The sequence below is a fragment of the Boleophthalmus pectinirostris genome, unplaced genomic scaffold (genome assembly GCF_026225935.1).
Source record: "Boleophthalmus pectinirostris isolate CB_2022bp ecotype Guang Dong unplaced genomic scaffold, ASM2622593v1 HiC_scaffold_1595, whole genome shotgun sequence".
Lineage (NCBI taxonomy): Eukaryota > Metazoa > Chordata > Actinopteri > Gobiiformes > Gobiidae > Boleophthalmus > Boleophthalmus pectinirostris.
The window spans coordinates 1-18,880 of record NW_026571094.1 but is presented as its reverse complement, the minus strand read 5'-3'; the positions used below and the strand labels follow the sequence as shown (position 1 = coordinate 18,880).

At 37.2% G+C, this 18,880-nt stretch overlaps 2 protein-coding genes and 1 long non-coding RNA gene across 3 annotated transcripts; all 3 read left to right on the top strand.

Moving 5' to 3' along the window:
- Positions 1-6: 6 nt before the first annotated feature.
- Positions 7-11,992, top strand: LOC129408235 (uncharacterized). Its single transcript, XM_055151329.1, has 13 exons — positions 7-4,775; positions 6,070-6,174; positions 6,294-6,386; positions 6,536-6,607; positions 7,563-7,655; positions 7,806-7,877; positions 7,987-8,088; positions 8,340-8,501; positions 8,651-8,722; positions 8,832-8,924; positions 9,450-9,605; positions 10,823-11,627; positions 11,832-11,992. The coding sequence occupies exons 1-13, from the start codon at positions 4,734-4,736 to the stop codon at positions 11,990-11,992; spliced, it is 2,028 nt and encodes a 675-aa protein (XP_055007304.1). The 5' UTR covers positions 7-4,733.
- On the top strand, positions 11,585-13,795 carry LOC110171382 (uncharacterized). Its single transcript, XM_055151330.1, has 4 exons — positions 11,585-12,827; positions 12,898-12,957; positions 13,517-13,573; positions 13,713-13,795. Exons 1-4 carry the CDS (start codon positions 11,999-12,001, stop codon positions 13,793-13,795), a joined length of 1,029 nt encoding a protein of 342 aa, XP_055007305.1. The 5' UTR covers positions 11,585-11,998.
- A 124-nt stretch (positions 13,796-13,919) lies between these two features.
- LOC129408236 (uncharacterized) lies at positions 13,920-15,274 on the top strand. Its single transcript, XR_008631867.1, has 3 exons — positions 13,920-13,979; positions 14,413-14,487; positions 14,962-15,274. It is a non-coding gene; the product is annotated as an uncharacterized LOC129408236 (long non-coding RNA).
- Positions 15,275-18,880: the final 3,606 nt, after the last annotated feature.

Here is an 18,880-nt window from a genome sequence, read left to right as displayed (position 1 = left end):
AGCAAAGTCCGTTAGTCCTCTGAGCTCCACAAAATCTGGTCTTAGTTATCGGTACTCAACAAAGTACTGTTAGTCCTTGATATTCCACAAAATCTGACCTTAGTCATCGGTACTAACAAAGTCCCATTAGTCCTCTGAGCTCCACAAAATCTGGCCTTAGTCATCGGTACTCAACAAAGTCCCGTTAGTCCTCTGAGCTCCACAAAATCTGGCCTTAGTCATCGGTACTAACAAAGTCCCGTTAGTCCTCTGAGCTCCACAAAATCTGGCCTTAGTCATCGGTACTAACAAAGTCCCGTTAGTCCTCTGAGCTCCACAAAATCTGGCCTTAGTCATCGGTACTCAACAAAGTCCCGTTAGTCCTCTGAGCTCCACAAAATCCGGCCTTAGGCATCAATACTCAACAAAGTCCTGATAGTCCTCTGAGCTCCACAAAGTCCTGTTCGTATTCATAAAGGTAATTGCCCCCTAAACCTAATAACTGGTAGAACCGCCCTTAGCACCAACAACTGCAGTCAAGTGTTTGTGATAACTGGCAGTGAGTCTTTCGCATCACTGGAGGAATTTTGGCCGACTCTTCTTTGCAGAATTGTTTTAAATCAGCCACACTGAAGGGTTTCTGAGCATGAACTGCCTTTTTAAGGTCATGCCACAACATCTCAACTGGGTTCATGTCTAGACTTTGACTAGGCCTGGATTTGTTGATGTGGTTTGGATCATTGTCCTGCTGCAGAACCTGAGTGTGCTTCAGTTTGAGGTCATGAACTGATGGCCGGACATTCTCCTTCAGGATTTGTTGGTGGAGCAGAGTTCATGGTTCCTTCAATCACAGTGTCATCCAGATCCTGAAGCAACAAAGCCCCAAACCATGACCCTACGTCAAGTTCCACTGTTGGCATCATGCTCTTTTTATCAAATGCTGTGTTCATTTTATGCCAGATGTAATGGAATGCACTCATTCCAAAAAGTTCAACTGTTGTTTCATCACTTCACAGAATATTTTCCCAAAAGTTTTGGGGATCATCAAGAACCTTCTCCTCAGAACTCTGCCATTTTTGCCTTGTCTCTTTTTTATGGTTGAGCACTGAGCTTTACAGAGGTGAGTGAGGCCTGCATTTGTTTAGATGTTGTTCTGCGTCCTTTGTGACCTATTGCGTTATTGCATCAGTCATCGCTCTTGGGGTAATTTTTGTAGGTCAGCCACTCCTGGGAAGGTTCACCCCTGTGCCATGCTTTCTCCATTTGTGGTTAATGGCTCTTACTGTGGTTCACTGGAGTCCCAAAGATTTAGAAATGGCTTTGTAACTTTTTCCAGACTGACATGTCAATGACTTTTCTTCTGATCTGCTCCTGAATTTCTTTGGATCACAGCATGATGTCTTAGGCTCAGTGTGGTTCAGGTTCTATTTAAGTGATCTCTTGATTTAAAAGTCTGGCAGCATCATGTCTGGGTGTGAATATGAAACTGAACACAGCTTTCCACAATAATATGATTAATCACAATTAATTGGGTTAACTTTGTTTAATATTTAAATTTGTTTGATCTGAAACAACCTTGGACTTGGACTTGGTTTCCAAGTCAAAATTATAAATTCACACTTCTAAAAACTAGGCCTATATATGCTGTATTACACACACAGCCTGGAACCGAAATAAACTTTCTGCTCTATTATTTTTAAAACAACAGCAAAATTTGTAGCACAGACAATTGCTGTTTAGGTTAATTAAGTCTTCTAACAATCACAAATTGGTTCATGTCTGACCAGTTTTCGTCTGCCGCCATATTGTGTCCAGTCGGGAATGTTTCTCAACAAAATATGAATTAACTGCCCAATAAATAGATGAGTCAAATTTTTTACTGTCAGCCATTGTTGCAGGCTGAATAAAATATAACAAGTGAAGTTATACAAACAGGAAAATTTTAAAAAGTGAATTTACTTCAGTTGCAGTGAGCATTACATAATGGCTAATTTGCAATTAGCATTTGTGATTGGTATGAAGGTAAAATTAAACTGAATTGTTGAAGTGTCAAGTGTAACATATCTTAAGCATCTGAAACTTTCTATGTGTTTGTTAACAGTCCTGCTGTAAATACTGTCTTAAGTTAACCAGCTCTGACGTTACACATTTTCCTGAGAAACGGGGTCCCCACACCACCTATGTGCCCCTCCCCCACACCACGGCCTGAAGTTAATGGAGTAATCTTTTTTGTTTTAACTTTCCCGTTTTAAAGATCTGAAACTATTACATTTCTTATCTACTGCCAATGAGAAAGTATATATATATATATATATATATTTCTCAACTAAAGTCAAATAAAAATTAAACACATTTTCCTGACACACAGGGCCCCACAAAACCTCTGCCCATCCCCCACTCCACTTGCTCCCAAGGCGAAGGTTACGCACACAACAAATTCAAAAATATTTTTAATTTTTTTAATTTTTACATTTTACACATCTGAAAGCACTTATTTTCTAAGCATGCTCCACTGAGAAAATATTAGAGTTAAATAAATAATTTCAAACTAAAAACAAACATGCCCCTCCCCCACACCACGGCCTGAAGTTAATGGAGTAATCTTTTTAGTTTTAACTTTCCCTTTTTAAAGATCTGAAACTATTACATTTCTTATCTACTGTCAATGAGAAAGTAAAAAATAAAATAAAAAATCCCAACTAAAGTCAAATAAAAATTAAACACATTTTCCTGACACACAGGGCCCCACACCACCTGCGCCTGAAACATTCTGTGTTTGTTAATAGTCCTGCTCTAAAAATGAAGTTAACCAGCTCTGATGTCACACACACATTTTCCTGAGAAACGAGGTCCCCATACCACCTATGTGCCCCTCCCCCACACAATGTGCTCACTGAGCCAAATGAACAGGCTAATTCTTAAAATATTTATTTATTTATTTATTTATTTCATCTTTTAAAGATCTGACCTAATTTAATGTATTTGCTAACTGAAATGAGAAAGCTTTGATAAAAACATAAGAGAATTCAAAAATAAACACATTTTCCTGACACACAGGGCCCCACAAAACCTCTGCCCATCCCCCACTCCACTTGCTCTCAAGGCGAAGGTTACGCACACAACTAATTCTAAAAATATTTTTAATCTTTTTAAATTTTTTTTTATTTTTACATTTTAAACCTCTGAAAGCACTTATTTTCTAAGCATGCTCCACTGAGAAAATATTAGAGTTAAATAAATAATTTCAAACTAAACATGCCCCTCCCCCACACCACGGCCTGAAGTTAATGGAGTAATCTTTTTAGTTTTAACTTTCCCTTTTTAAAGATCTGAAACTATTACATTTCTTATCTACTGTCAATGAGAAAGTAAAAAATAAAATAAAAAATCCCAACTAAAGTCAAATAAAAATTAAACACATTTTCCTGACACACAGGGCCCCACACCACCTGCGCCTGAAACATTCTGTGTTTGTTAATAGTCCTGCTCTAAATATGAAGTTAACCAGCTCTGATGTCACACACACATTTTCCTGAGAAACGAGGTCCCCATACCACCTATGTGCCCCTCCCCCACACAATGTGCTCACTGAGCAAAATGAACAGGCTAATTCTTAAAATATGTATTTTACATTTCTTTCTTTCATCTTTTAAAGATCTGACCTAATTTAATGTATTTGCTAACTGAAATCAGAAAGCTTTGATAAAAACATAAGAGAATTCAAGAATAAACACATTTTCCTGCCCATCCCCCACTCCACTTACTCTCAAGGCGAAGGTTACGCACACAACAAATTCTAAGAATATTTTTAAGCTTTTTAATTTTTTTTTATTTTTACATTTTAAACATCTGAAAGCACTTATTTTCTAAGCTTGCTCCAATGAGAAAATGTTAAAGTTAAATAAATAATTTCAAACTAAAAACAAATGTGCCCCTCCCCCACACCACGGCCTGAAGTTAATGGAGTAATCTTTTTTGTTTTAACTTTCCCTTTTTAAAGATCTGAAACTATTAAATTTCTTATCTACTGTCAATGAGAAAGTAAAAAATAAAATAAAAAATCCCAACTAAAGTCAAATAAAAATGAAACACATTTTCCTGACACACAGGGCCCCACACCACCTGCGCCTGAAACATTCTGTGTTTGTTAATAGTCCTGCTCTAAATATGAAGTTAACCAGCTCTGATGTCACACACACATTTTCCTGAGAAACAAGGTCCCCATACCACCTATGTGCCCCTCCCCCACACAATGTGCTCACTGAGCAAAATGAACAGGCTAATTCTTAAAATTTATTTATTTAATCTTTTAAAGATCTGACCTAATGCAATGTATTTGCTAATGGAATCGAGAAAGCATTAATAAAATGTGTATTTAAAAAATAAAGAAACGTTCTGTGCTCTAAATATTAAGTTAACAAGCCCTGATGTTACACATTTTCCTGAGAAAGGGGCCCCACACCACCTATGTGCCCCTCCCCCACACAATGTGCTCACGTGAAGTTAACGGGCAAATTCTAAGATCTTATTTGTCTTTATTTATTTATTTATTTAACGTTTAAAATCTGATGTATTTGCTAATGGAAACGAGAAAGCATTAATAAAAAGTTAATTCCAAAAATAAAGAAACACATTTTCCTGACACACGGGCCCCACACCACCTATGTGCCCCTCCCCCACACCGTGCGCTCAGAGTCACGTACAGCAGCAGCCAGAGCACGCACAGACCACGCACAGATGAGCAGAGGAAACACATGGCAGAAGCATCGGACAGAAGCCACCGAAATAACACAAAGGTAAGTAAATCATAACTATAGCTGCAATGTTTAATTTCATGTTTTGATTGTAGTTTTTGCATTTGCTGCTTTGTTTTATATGGAGCTCATGCACAATGCTACTGCTAATTAGCTTAGCGTTAGCTTAGCGTTAGCTCGACAGTTAGCCCTTTGGCCAAATAATACTTTTGAGATGGTTTCACGTCTGAAAGTTTATATTGTAATGAAGCTCCTAAAGGCCACCACACACTCCAGGAAAATTTGCCTAATTTTGTCTATGATTTGTTTCTCTCTGAGTTCAGAGAAGCGTGATCCGACTTTGTGTCGTCATGTGAGAGTTTAAAGCGCTGCGCTCCTCTTTAAAGCGCTGCGCTCCTCGTGTCTGTCAGTGTCAGATCGTAACCACCAAACATCAGCAACGCTACGATAACAGCCGATAAAACAGAGCATCAGGAGCAGACGGAGAGACGGAAACAAGATACAAACTCAGGAAATAACTAAAATAATTATTACTCACTCTGTAAAGTGGTAAATTTAAACTGCAGCGTCTCATCGTTATTGTCGTAGAAATCGTCCGCAAATAATGACATCCACTCCATAAAACAGCTTTAGTAATTACCTCCGCCAAGGAGGTTATGTTTTTGCCGGAGTTTGTCTGTTTGTTTGTTTGTTTGTCTGTTAGCAACATATCTCAAAAAGTTATGAACCAATTTTGATGAAATTTTCAGGATTTGTTGGAAATGTGAAAAGGAAAAACTGATTTCATTTTGGGGGTGATCTGGAAGAAATCGTGGATTCTGGATCACTTTGAAATTTTAGTTAACATTGTGGTAAATGGGGCAAAAAATTGTGTTTCTCAATATCTCGGTTAATTATTGACCAAACCCCATGAAATTTGACTCAGGGATGGACAATGGGATCCTCTTTCATATTCCAAAGGCTGATCCAGATCTGATCCAGAAGACTGATTTTATCGCAATTTATATAAAAAATGGGGGTAGTCCTTGGCGGAGGTCTGCGCTCTCTGACTGCTTTTCTAGTTCAGTTTGAAGTGTTCTTTAAAAGTAAAAAAGCAAGAGTACAAGAGTAGTTCCTCATGTGTGTCTGTTTATCTGTAATCTTTTATGCTTTAAAAATCATGTATCTGAAATATTGCACCACATTTCCCTAATAGTAATAACACAGTTTTTACTTGTATCTAAACTAGAAGTGCAGTACACTTATGTTTTTTTTTATTTATTTTTTTTATAGTGTCTTAAACTTTCCAATTAGAAAAAAATACGATTTTATTTAGTAAAGTATTTCGTTTTGCAAGGAGTCATCTTCAGTCCTCAGGCTAAAGGCCCGTATGAAGCGCTTGAGGAGTCATCATAAAAAATGCCTTTCAAGGTGTATCGATTCTATGGAGCACGTGGCACAGGTACATTTCTGTTAATTTGTTTTATCATTCTCTCAACATTCTGATATACGTGGTGTCATAATAAAACATTTTTGTGGGTAATGCATTTTTCCTCAGTTTGTCCTGTTTTGTGCTTTCAGGTTAAAAAGAAGACTTCAAAAACGACTAAAACCCGTAAAGCAGCCAAAATGGAAATGTCTGAACCAGCTCTGACAGCACCTGAGGTGAAACAGGTCAGTTTTGGTTTAGTCGTTTAGGAGAGATCTTTTTGCTAATGCTCATCAATATAATTAAGACTAATTAAGACTAATAGTCTTTGTTTCCCTCTGTTTTATCATAAAATCATGGTCATTCTACTGACAATACTTTGTTTTTTTTAAAGAGTAAAGATGATGAAGAACATTCACTCAATGTGGACACTGACCACTCGGCTCTTCTACTCTTGGACACGTCTGTAAGTTTAAATTATCATTCTCTCAACATTCTGATACCCGTGGTGTCATAATAAAACATTTTTGTGGGTAATGCATTTTTCCTCAGTTTGTCCTGTTTTGTGCTTTCAGGTTAAGAAGAAGACTTCAAAAACGACTAAAACCCGTAAAGCAGCCAAAATGGAAATGTCTGAACCAGCTCTGACAGCACCTGAGGTGAAACAGGTCAGTTTTGGTTTAATCGTTTAGGAGAGATCTTATTGGTAATGCTCATCAATATAATTAAGACTAATTAAGACTAATAGTCTTTGTTTCCCTCTGTTTTATCACAAAATCATGGTCATTCTACTGACAATACTTTGTTTTTTTTAAAGAGTAAAGATGATGAAGAACATTCACTCAATGTGGACACTGACCATGTGGCTCTTCTACTCTTGGACATGTCTGTAAGTTTAAATTATCATTCTCTCAACATTCTGATATAAGTGGTGTCATAATAAAACATTTTTGTGGGTAATGCATTTTTCCTCAGTTTTTCCTGTTTTGTGCTTTCAGGTTAAAAAGAAGACTTCAAAAACGACTAAAACTCGTAAAGCAGCCAAAATGGAAATGTCTGAACCAGCTCTGACAGCACCTGAGGTGAAACAGGTCAGTTTTGGTTTAATCATTTAGGAGAGATCTTATTGGTAATGCTCATCAATATAATTAAGACTAATAAAGACTAATAGTCTTTGTTTCCCTCTGTTTTATCATAAAATCATGGTCATTCTGCTGACAATACTTTGTTCTTTTTAAAGACTAAAGATGATGAAGAACATTCACTCAATGTGGACACTGACCATGTGGCTCTTCTACCCTTGGACATGTCTGTAAGTTTAAATTATCATTCTCTCAACATTCTGATACCCGTGGTGTCATAATAAAACATTTTTGTGGGTAATGCATTTTTCCTCAGTTTGTCCTGTTTTGTGCTTTCAGGTTAAAAAGAAGACTTCAAAAACGACTAAAACCTGTAAAGCAGCCAAAATGGAAATGTCTGAACCAGCTCTGACAGCACCTGAGGTGAAACAGGTCAGTTTTGGTTTAATCATTTAGGAGAGATCTTATTGGTAATGCTCATCAATATAATTAAGACTAATAAAGACTAATAGTCTTTGTTTCCCTCTGTTTTTATCATAAAATCATGGTCATTCTACTGACAATACTTTGTTTTTTTTAAAGAGTAAAGATGATGAAGAACATTCACTCAATGTGGACACTGACCACTCGGCTCTTCTACTTTTGGACACGTCTGTAAGTTTAAATTATCATTCTCTCAACATTCTGATATAAGTGGTGTCATAATAAAACATTTTTGTTTGTAATGCATTTTTCCTCAGTTTTTCCTGTTTTGTGCTTTCAGGTTAAAAAGAAGACTTCAAAAACGACTAAAACCCATAAAGCAGCAGAGCAGTCCAAAATGGAAAACCCTGAACCAGCTCTGATGGCACCTGAGGTGGACCAGGTAAGTTTTGGTTTAATCGTTTAGGAGAGATCTTTTTGCTAATGCTCATCAACATAATTAAGACTAATAGTCTTTGTTTCCCTCTGTTTTATCATAAAATCATGGTCATTCTGCTAATAATACTTAGTTCTTTTTAAAGACTGAAGATGATGAAGAACATTCACTCAATGTGGACACTGACCATGTGGCTCTTATACTCTTGGACATGTCTGTAAGTTTAAATTATCACTCTCTCAACATTCTGATATAAGTGGTGTCATAATAAAACATTTTTGTGGGTAATGCATTTTTCCTCAGTTTTTCCTGTTTTGTGCTTTCAGGTTAAAAAGAAGACTTCAAAAACGACTAAAACTCGTAAAGCAGCCAAAATGGAAATGTCTGAACCAGCTCTGACAGCACCTGAGGTGAAACAGGTCAGTTTTGGTTTAATCATTTAGGAGAGATCTTATTGGTAATGCTCATCAATGTAATTAAGACTAATAAAGACTAATAGTCTTTGTTTCCCTCTGTTTTATCATAAAATCATGGTCATTCTACTGACAATACTTTGTTTTTTTTAAAGAGTAAAGATGATGAAGAACATTCACTCAATGTGGACACTGACCACTCGGCTCTTCTACTCTTGAACACGTCTGTAAGTTTAAATTATCATTCTCTCAACATTCTGATATAAGTGGTGTCATAATAAAACATTTTTGTTTGTAATGCATTTTTCCTCAGTTTTTCCTGTTTTGTGCTTTCAGGTTAAAAAGAAGACTTCAAAAACGACTAAAACCTGTAAAGCAGCCAAAATGGAAATGTCTGAACCAGCTCTGACAGCACCTGAGGTGAAACAGGTCAGTTTTGGTTTAATCATTTAGGAGAGATCTTATTGGTAATGCTCATCAATATAATTAAGACTAATTAAGACTAATAGTCTTTGTTTCCCTCTGTTTTATCATAAAATCATGGTCATTCTACTGACAATACTTTGTCAGTGGCACTGCGTTTGGTCCAGCTGGAACCACAATCCAAACAGTGCATGAACATTCGAATGAAACCTCTGACAGGAATAAATCCCTAATTGTACTGGAGAATAGGTCAATTCGCACTGTTTATCAAATACAAGAGGCTGCCATATAAAAATTGTGTGTTCATTTAAAGTATTAATGGATTGATAAAACATGCTTTACTTTGATGCAGATAGTATGCCAGATTTAATAATAATAATAATAATAATAATGTTGTTATTGTTGTTGTTATTGTTATTAATATCATTTGCCAGCCCAGCTTTAATGTCAGATAAATGTTGCTTTTAAGTTGCAAATCACAACACACTCTACATTTAGGCCACATCATGCTGACTCTTTGTTGTTCCATAGAATGACCAACAGCCTCAAGAAACGCCACTATCTATGACTGCTGCTGGACATGCTGCTGGACATGCTGCTGGACATGCTGCTGGACATGCTGCTGGACATGCTGCTGGACATGCTGCTGGACATGCTCCACCTTTGGACAGAACTGACAGTGTTTTTGTAAGTATTATTTGTCTCACAGGCAGAACTATATTTAAGTTTCCTCACACCTCCTTTGACACCCAACTTGTCTGTGGAAATGGTCACTTTATATCGACTCTTGCGATGGAACAATGATTACCACAAATGTGTTAAAGCATTTAATGTTTGTCAGTGTTTATATGCCACATTTTTTTTCACACCAGTCTACTACAATCTGTCAATCAAACTGTTAATCATATAGCAATGTTTGAATTGCTTGTTGGTCATTAGGTCAAAGAGGTTTATCTAAAAGAAATGTATAAATCTGGCACAAGAGTGAGAAGCTCTCCAAAGTGGCATATTTTAGTTTGTTTATTTCTAAGAATAGGGCTGCTTGATTATTGAAAATATAATCACGATTATTTTATCATAATTGAAATCATTATTGAAACAATTATTCACCAAATATATATATATATATATATATATTATGTATGTATGTATATATATGTATGTATGTATATATTATGTATGTATGTATATATATGTATGTATGTATGTATATATATGTATGTATGTATGTATATATGTATGTATGTATGTATGTATATATGTATATATATATGTATGTATATATGTATATATATATGTATGTATGTATATATGTATATATATATGTATGTATGTATATATGTGTATATATATATATATGTATATATATGTGTATATAATATGTATGTATGTATATATGTATATATATATGTGTGTGTATATATATATATATATATATATATATATATATATATATATATATATAATCTAATGGTCAATGTGGACTGAAGAATTTGTTTTAAAAAGAGTTATTTTGTTTATTCAAACATTTTCATAAAAGATTTCCACTGGCTTTCACACCTAAATGAGAATTTATCCATTTTACTGCTACAAGTTAAGAATTCTGTGAATAAAATGTGGACTTGTCTGATTAACTTAACCTACAGAATTCTGGGTAAAAGCTCTGATTTGTCTGTGACAGCGGCCAAGAAAGACTGATGGTTTTTATTTGTGTAGTGTTTTATGTGACAGTGACTAGTTTTAAAGTAGATGAAATAACAGCTTCAGTCCAGATTAACTGTTAGCATCACTTCATATTCTGCTCTTTTGCTCTTTTTTACTTGAAAACGTACAATAATATAAATTTTTGACAACATGGAGATAGTTTTTCTCTTAAAATTCATGATTATTATTTGTTTGTGCAGCTTTTGCAAGAGTACTTCGACTTGGACAAAATGGTTCCCGAATCAGAAGATGAATCTTCACTCAGCCTCACCATGAGCAGTGGCTCTAAATACAGCCCATCAGCCAGCTCTTCATACCAAGGATCCATAGAGGAATCCAGTCAAGTGTCTGACAGCATTTTCAACGAAGCAATGAAGAGTAATCAAGTTCAAAGGAAAAAGTACAGAAAAAGGAAAAATACAAATGTCTCTACCAAAGATTCTTCACAAAGTGATGAGAGTGAAGCCCAAGGTGAGCCAGTGAAGAAGACCAGTGTTTCATTAATGAAGTTGCAGAAAAAGAAAGATGGAGCACGAGTTTACAGCAAGAGACACTTCTGTTTTTTTTGTTCTGCAATGTGCCATAAAATGTCAAGACATTTGATCCAGAAACATAGTCACGAAAGGGATGTAGTTAGGGCATTGTCCTTTCCGCTCAAGTCAAAAGAACGTAAACTACGTTTTGATATAATACGAAATAGAGGAGATCGGGCTCATAATCTACAAGTTCTCAAAGTTGGAAGTGGAATGTTAGTTCCAAGTAAACAGACAGACTTGAGTGTAGAAGCAAGTGAGTATTTGCACTGTATAAACTGTGCGGCTTTATTAAAACCAAAATCATTGTGGAGGCACGTGTCTAGGTGCAGACTGTCACACAAAAATTATTTTTCAAAACCAGGCAAAAGCCGGATCCAGTCAGTTTGTGCGTTTTCACAGCCTGCTCCAGAGGGGTTACACAAAAAAGTCTGGGAACTTGTCAACTGCATGCACCAAGATGAGGTCACAGGTATTATAAGAAAAGAAAAAAACATCTTGAGGCTTGGAGAATATTTATATATGAAACATGGTCATGATTATACCAAACATTAATACATTCGACAAAAAATGCGCGAAGTTGGTAGGCTACTTAAGCAATCCCAAAAAATTGGAAAATTAAAACAACTGGAAGACTTTTTTGTACCCAGCAACTTTAATTTTGTTATTGATGCAGTCAGGCAGGTGGCTGGCTTTAATGAAGAAACCAATGTGTACAAGACGCCATCTTTGGCATTGAAACTTGGCCATAGTCTGAAAAAGATTGCAGACATACTTGAATGTAATGCCAAAATGAATACGTGTGTGAATGAAACATTTCTGAAAGATCTTGAATGAAGCCGAATGCTGTATAACAAAAAGTGGGATGTCTGCATTTCTTCCCATGCCCTGCAAACCCTTAAAGAAGCCAAATGGAATGCTCCTCAACTCCTGCCCTTTACTGAAGATGTGAAAACTATGCATGAGTACATTGATAAATGTCGACCCAAATATCAGCAGGACCTTAAGGAGGCTCCAAACAGGAAACACTGGACTAAATTGGCCACATTGTCCCTTTGCGAAATTATTATTTTTAACCGAAGAAGGGAGGGTGAAGTGTCAAAGATGCCACTTACTGCGTTTACCTCTAGAAAAATGTCTGAGATTCATTCCGATCTAGCTGTGGGACTTTCTAAATTGGAGCAAAAGCTCTGTCAACATTTTCAACGACTTGAAATAAGGGGGAAAAGAAATAGGAAGGTGCCCCTGATTTTAACACCAGACATGATTACGTCAATGGAGATCTTAGTGGAGTACCGACAGTCTTCCTCAATCTTTACTGATAACCCATTCTTCTTCTCAAGGCCTGATGCAAACACACATCTAAGAGGATCAGATGCCATCAGACAGATAGCAAAGGAATGTGGGGCCAAGCATCCCGAAACACTTTCTTCCACAAAATTAAGGAAATACATATCCACCTTATCCACTGTTCTCAATCTTAAAGACAATGAGATGGACATACTTGCCAATTTTCTTGGGCATGACATTCGTGTCCATAGAGAATACTATAGACTACCAGAAGGCACCCTGGAATTGGCTAAAGTCAGCAAAGTTCTTCTGGCTTTAGAGAAGGGTAGACTGTCAGACTTCAAGGGCAAAAGTCTCAATCAAATTCAGATTGATCCAAATGGTAATAAAACTGAACATGTCTCTCAGTGGTGTTTAAGTAAGAGTTAGTAATTTATCTTTACGTTTTGTAGAGGAACTGGTGGAGGCTGATGCTGACCTTTCAGAGATGGAGGAGGAGACCACTTCACACGGTGAGTTTTATGGGAGAGATGAGAGAAGAGACGGGAGAGAAAAACAGGAAGACAGAATTATAGACATGCAGGAGGAGGGACATTCAGGAGGAGGGACATTCAGGAGGAGGGACATTCACGAGGAGGGACATTCACGAGGAGGACATTCAGAGGACATTCACAGGAGGACATTCACGAGAGGGACATCAGAGGAGGGACATTCACGAGGAGGAGAGGACATACAGGAGGAGACATTCACGAGGAGGGACATACACAGGAGAGGGACATTCAGAGAGAGACAGGAGAGAAATACAGGAGGAGAGATTCAGAGAAAACCAGGAAGACAGGAGAGAAATACAGTATAACAGTTTTTTTATGTATTGGGCTATAAAAATCGATGGTATAAAGGAGGACAGCAGTAAAGAACCACTGTCATGTGGAAGTTATTGTAATTTTCGACAGTAATTACAAATTGATTACAAATTCATCTCGATTACAATGCCTGTTTGGGTGTTCCTGGCCCCTAGATGTATAATCTAAAAAAAAAAGTGTTTTTTAATGTGTTATTACTTGTGTGTAGATTCAAGCTTTCAAAGTGAAACGCTAAATGAGGGCCCTCATGGTGACCATCAGACAGGTACGTGATCTTTTTATGTTTAGGTTAGTTTGGCCAGACTCTTAGGATTTTAAGATCTTTAAAATGAAAACTTTAAAACATAATACAGGCAAATTTTAACAAAACAGTGTAGGACTAATAGTAGTGCTTGGTTTTTCAGAGAAAGTGATGGAGGCTGACAGTGACCCTTCAGAAACAGAGGAAGGTTTGAAGAAGACTTCACCAGGTCAGTGTTTTGTTTAGTTTTTTTTCTTTTATTGCAGTAAAAAAAAATAAACACATCAGACATGTTAACAAAAGTGGGCATGCTTGATTATGATCTCACTGGTACACAAACATTTTCCTCAAAGTTTTTAATATTTTATATATTCCTGGGCACACAACAAAAGGAAAAAAACAAAGTTTGACAGTGGCAAGTCTGAGAAAGGTATGTTTTTTATTTGTATTATTGCTTCTCAAATCTTTTCTGGTTTGTGTACATGTGTTAACTTTATTAATAAATACTAAATGCTGACTACAGTGTGTCATGGCACTGGCAACATTTGTAAACTAAAGTGATAGATTTTTCCTTAAATATAAAATGGCACATAAAGTTCTTTGTTTCCTCTGTGCTCCTGTCCTCAAGTGCTCTTTCACGTGCTGCTCTATGTAAAAATAATAATAATAAATAATTCAAAAACAAAAATGCTGCAGCATGGTTTATGTCAAATATCTGTTATATTTGACATAAACAGTGCTGCATTATTTGTCTCATTGAGCATATAATACGATTGTTAGGGCTTTGGTCTTACATTGCTATGGTTAAAGGTGTTGTACAATATCTTAGTTTATTGATGTGTTGCTTCAACAATGTTTTATAGGAATTAAAAAGAAAAGACGAAATTACTACACAGGACTTAAAGAAAAGGCTGCGCCTCATGAAGACACTCAAACAAGTAAGTGAACTGGCTGCTCAAATTATCACCTGTTTCCCTCGTCTTGCCCAAAGCCACATTATTACATTAATTAATTTAATCCATTAATTAATTAAAGTTGTGTCCTACACAAAAACAGACATGGAATTTTAAAGATTCCAATAGTTTGTAAGGGTGTGATCTGTTTCGGTGGCTCAGTTGAAAAAATCTTTCAGATTTTTTTATTTTTTAAATGAATATGAACTATTTTATTTATTTCAATTTGTATGTTTGTTGTATACATATTTTTCTCACAACTAAAAAAAAACATTTCTTACAATTTAAAAAATTATACACAAATGATAGAAATGTTTTGATTGTCAAGATCTTATGACTGAATTCAGAATGCTCTTTATCTTCCTTTGCAGAAAAAACTTACCAGTATTACACTTTGACGCACATGGCTTGTCTTTACACAAATCTGGATAGCTTTTTTAATTCTCTTTTCTTTCCCAGAGCCTGAAAGAAGGTCCTGGACACGTGCTGAGGTCAAAGCTGTGGAAAAGACCCTCAAGACCTTCATTGATACTGGAAAAGTACCAGGAAAGTCTGACTGCATTGCCTGTATTTCTGCTTCTCCACAAGAACTCAAAAATAGAACCTGGTCTGGTGTTAAGTTTTATGTCAAAAATCGCATTGCTGCGATTTCAAAGAAAGAATTCTAAAAGAATTTGATAATTTTGTGTTCTGTCCTGTTGGACTTTCACAACCTGAAACTTAGACCTGAACTAAAGAGCTCAATGTCTTTTTTTTTTTAGTTTTCTCCTTAAAGGGATAGTTCGGATTTTTTGACATAAATCTGTATGTCATCCCCGTCATCAGTGTTGTGCATCCACACCGACTTACCCCCGAAAGCGTCCAGTGAGATACTGGCCCGTTTTGGTGCTGAGGAAAGTAGTTCGGCAAGTTGTGTGGGGACTGTATACTAAAGCGTTTTTCTTCTCAAAGCAATATGTGTTCAAAAGAGTGATACATTTGCATCACAAAACCATCGTCGCCAAAAAAGTCAGATCTCATAATCGTTTGGCGCTATTTTCTCTCCGTACGTACCACTGCGCGCGGCCGCCACGTGACAGCCGCGCACCGATCCATCACTTTCTTCAGTTGTTCAGCAGTGTTTACATGCGCAGACGCCGCCACGCGAGAGAGCTAACGAGAGAGCTAACGAGAGAGCTAACGAGAGAGCTAACGAGAGAGCTAACGAGAGAGCTAACGAGAGAGAGCTAACGAGAGAGCTAACGAGAGAGCTAGAGCCAGAAGTATATGAGCCTTTGTTTACTGCTCGGAATGTAAGCGACAACATGTCTGATTATGACACCGACAATAAAGACTTTGCCTTTACCACAAACCCAAGGGGAGATCTTTGTGAACCCGAATATACTGATGCCGAATTTCACCAGATGGAGTTAGAACGAGCAGAGAGAGAGAGAAAAGACAGAGAAGTGGTACAAGTTGAAGCTGGAGCCGTGAGAGACCGAGTGAGCGACAATCACCATCACGTCATTTATAAACTCGTATACAGCGAACATAGAGCCGACACTGTGACTGAAGCATGGACGACTAATAGAAACATAGAATCATTCACACGTCCACGTAGCTGCTGCCAACAGTGTACGAGATATTTACAATAGTAATAACAGTCGACTTATAAAGTTAGGTTTTGTAGAAGCTTCACTGGTGACATGACACTGAGTGATTTACTGCACACAGAGTTACAGCTGATTCTTGAGTCTGTTCTCTTGTAAACGTAGCGGCACTTCTTCGTTCTTACCTGGTTTGGTTTCCACATTGAAGCCAAAGGCAAGAATCCAAAGTTTCCTCAGCGCAAAGTCCGTGACAGGAAAACAGTGAAATGTGTGCGGAGATTCAGCCAGATTTTTGTTGTTACAGCCTGGAGAATCAAGAGTTCGCACCATTTTTTAGATATATTCATATGTATCTTATACAAGCTCATATACTTCTGGCTCTAGCTCTCTCGTTAGCTCTCTCGTTAGCTCTCTCGCGTGGCGGCGTCTGCGCATGTAAACACTGCTGAACAACTGAAGAAAGTGATGGATCCGTGCGCGGCTGTCACCTGGCGGCCGCGCGCAGTGGTACGTACGGAGAGAAAATAGCGCCAAGCGATTATGAGGTCTGACTTTTTTGGCGACGATGGTTTTGTGATGCAAATGTATCACTCTTTTGAACACATATTGCTTTGAGAAGAAAAACGCTTTAGTATACAGTCCCCACACAACTTGCCGAACTACTTTCCTCAGCACCAAAACAGGCCAGTATCTCGGCTCACCGGACGCTTTCGGGGGTAAGTCGGTGTGGATGCACAACACTGATGACGGGGATGACATACAGATTTATGTCAAAAAATCCGAACTATCCCTTTAACATGCACTTTTCCTGTCGACACCACAAACTATAGAAATTGCATCTACCGTATTTTCGGGCTATTAGTCGCTCTGAATTATAAGGCGCACTGTCATTAAATGGTCTGTTTTTGAACTTTTTTCACAAATAAACGGCGTGGGATTTTAAAGGAAACCCAACAGTGTGATGGGTGAGTGGTTTTGTTTGTTTGTTCGTTCACGGTGACTCTGGGCTTTGTTCAGTTGTGGCGTGTAGGGAGGGTGCTGTCTGGGACCAACGGATTGTCGGCGTGTTCGCAGTGACTCAGTTGTTCAGTCGTGTCTAGAAGTGGCACATTGCACTCGCTTTTTCGGTTCATTCCTCTGTTCTGTTTCTCGACAGCGTGGAGTGATGAGTGTGTCTGTGGGTGTGTTTCGCTGTGCGGTCGCTGTCTGCTCCATGCGTGTTTGCGTGTTCTGTGGTTGGTGCAGCTTTGCATTTTACTGAAGTCGTGCTGGGACACCCAAGTGGATTTGTGTATATTGTGCTCTGGATTGTGGCGCGGTTGTTTTTTGATGGGGTTGGAGGCTTAAGAGCGTGTCTAATAGCCTGGAAAATATGGTAATTTTTCATTTAATCTGAAGATTTTTTGGGAGATTTTGACTCCAAAGTCTGTTTTCTATAAAAAAAATATATATATATATAAAAAAAAGATTTTGCAGGTCAGTTTTATTAGATTTTATTAAATGCAATTTGGAACAAATTTTGTAATGCAATTTTACTGTTACATTTTAAATATTTTATATATTTGTGGTGTTTTGTTCTGTCCCTGTTAAAAATAAAACTAATAAACGGAAGTTTAGTGTTCAGTGTCTGTTATCCATTTGCTCTCACAATATTAAATATAAAGTTTTCATGTGGACACATAATAATAAAAACTGTCCAATTTGCACAAAATATTTTATTTTTTGGAATCCATTCACATCTTCCAAATTAATTTTGAATCAATGACATTTTCTTATCCTAATAGTAAAGCCTGTTGTGCTTATTTTTATGAAAAAATAGTAATATTTAAGAAAGAACAGGTCAGAACAAAAAAAATCTTATAACACAGTAATAAAGTGACCTAATGGGGCCCGGGGAGGGGGGCAGGTGGGGGATGATTGGGTCCCGCAAGGCTGTGTCATGTCAGGAGCCCCCACTGACCAGTAAATACAAGAGTATCTGTAGTTTCAGGTGATTACTTTGTTAAACAAAAAATAACATAATTTTAGAAATTAAAACCATGTCTGTGGCTCATTCAGAAATGATGGATCCCACGAAACCCATAGTAAATCCGTGTGTATGTTTAGTTTCAAGTGACCACTGTGTTAACAAGATTATTAATGATTTTAGGAGTTGAAACCAAGTCTCTAGCTCATTCAGAAAGGGTGGATCCCACAAGGATGTGTTTTGTCATGGGACCCCGCCAGGTAGCAAAAACGGGTATGTGTGTGTGTGTGTGTGTGTGTGTGTGTGTGTGTGTGTGTGTGTATGTGTGTGTGTGTGTGTGTATGTGTGTGTGTGTGTGTGTGTGTGTGTGTCTGTGTGTGTGTGTGTGTGTGTGTATGTGTGTGTGTGTGTGTTATGTGTGTGTGTGTGTGTGTGTGTGTGTGTGTGTGTGTGTGTCACACAGGTGATCACATGAACAAGATAAGAAGATAATAATAGTTCTGCTCTAATGTTGAACTGTAATTATCTTCTCGTCTTGTTCCTTGGAATGTGATTTGATGAAACCATCAGACACAGTTTCCTGTCTGGTTCAACAGATTAAGAACTGTGCAGGTTGTCGACTTATGACGATTTAGAAAAGGTTTACCTACTCTGTTTTACGAACTATGTCTGTTATTCTAAGCTTTTGTAACAGAGGATCACTTAAACTGAATGTTATGAACGTTCAGACTTAGATGTTCCACGTTATGAAAATGTGTAGAACATAACCTGGATAAACGAGTTTAAATGAAAGACCACTTCATTAGACATTAAACAACCTTAA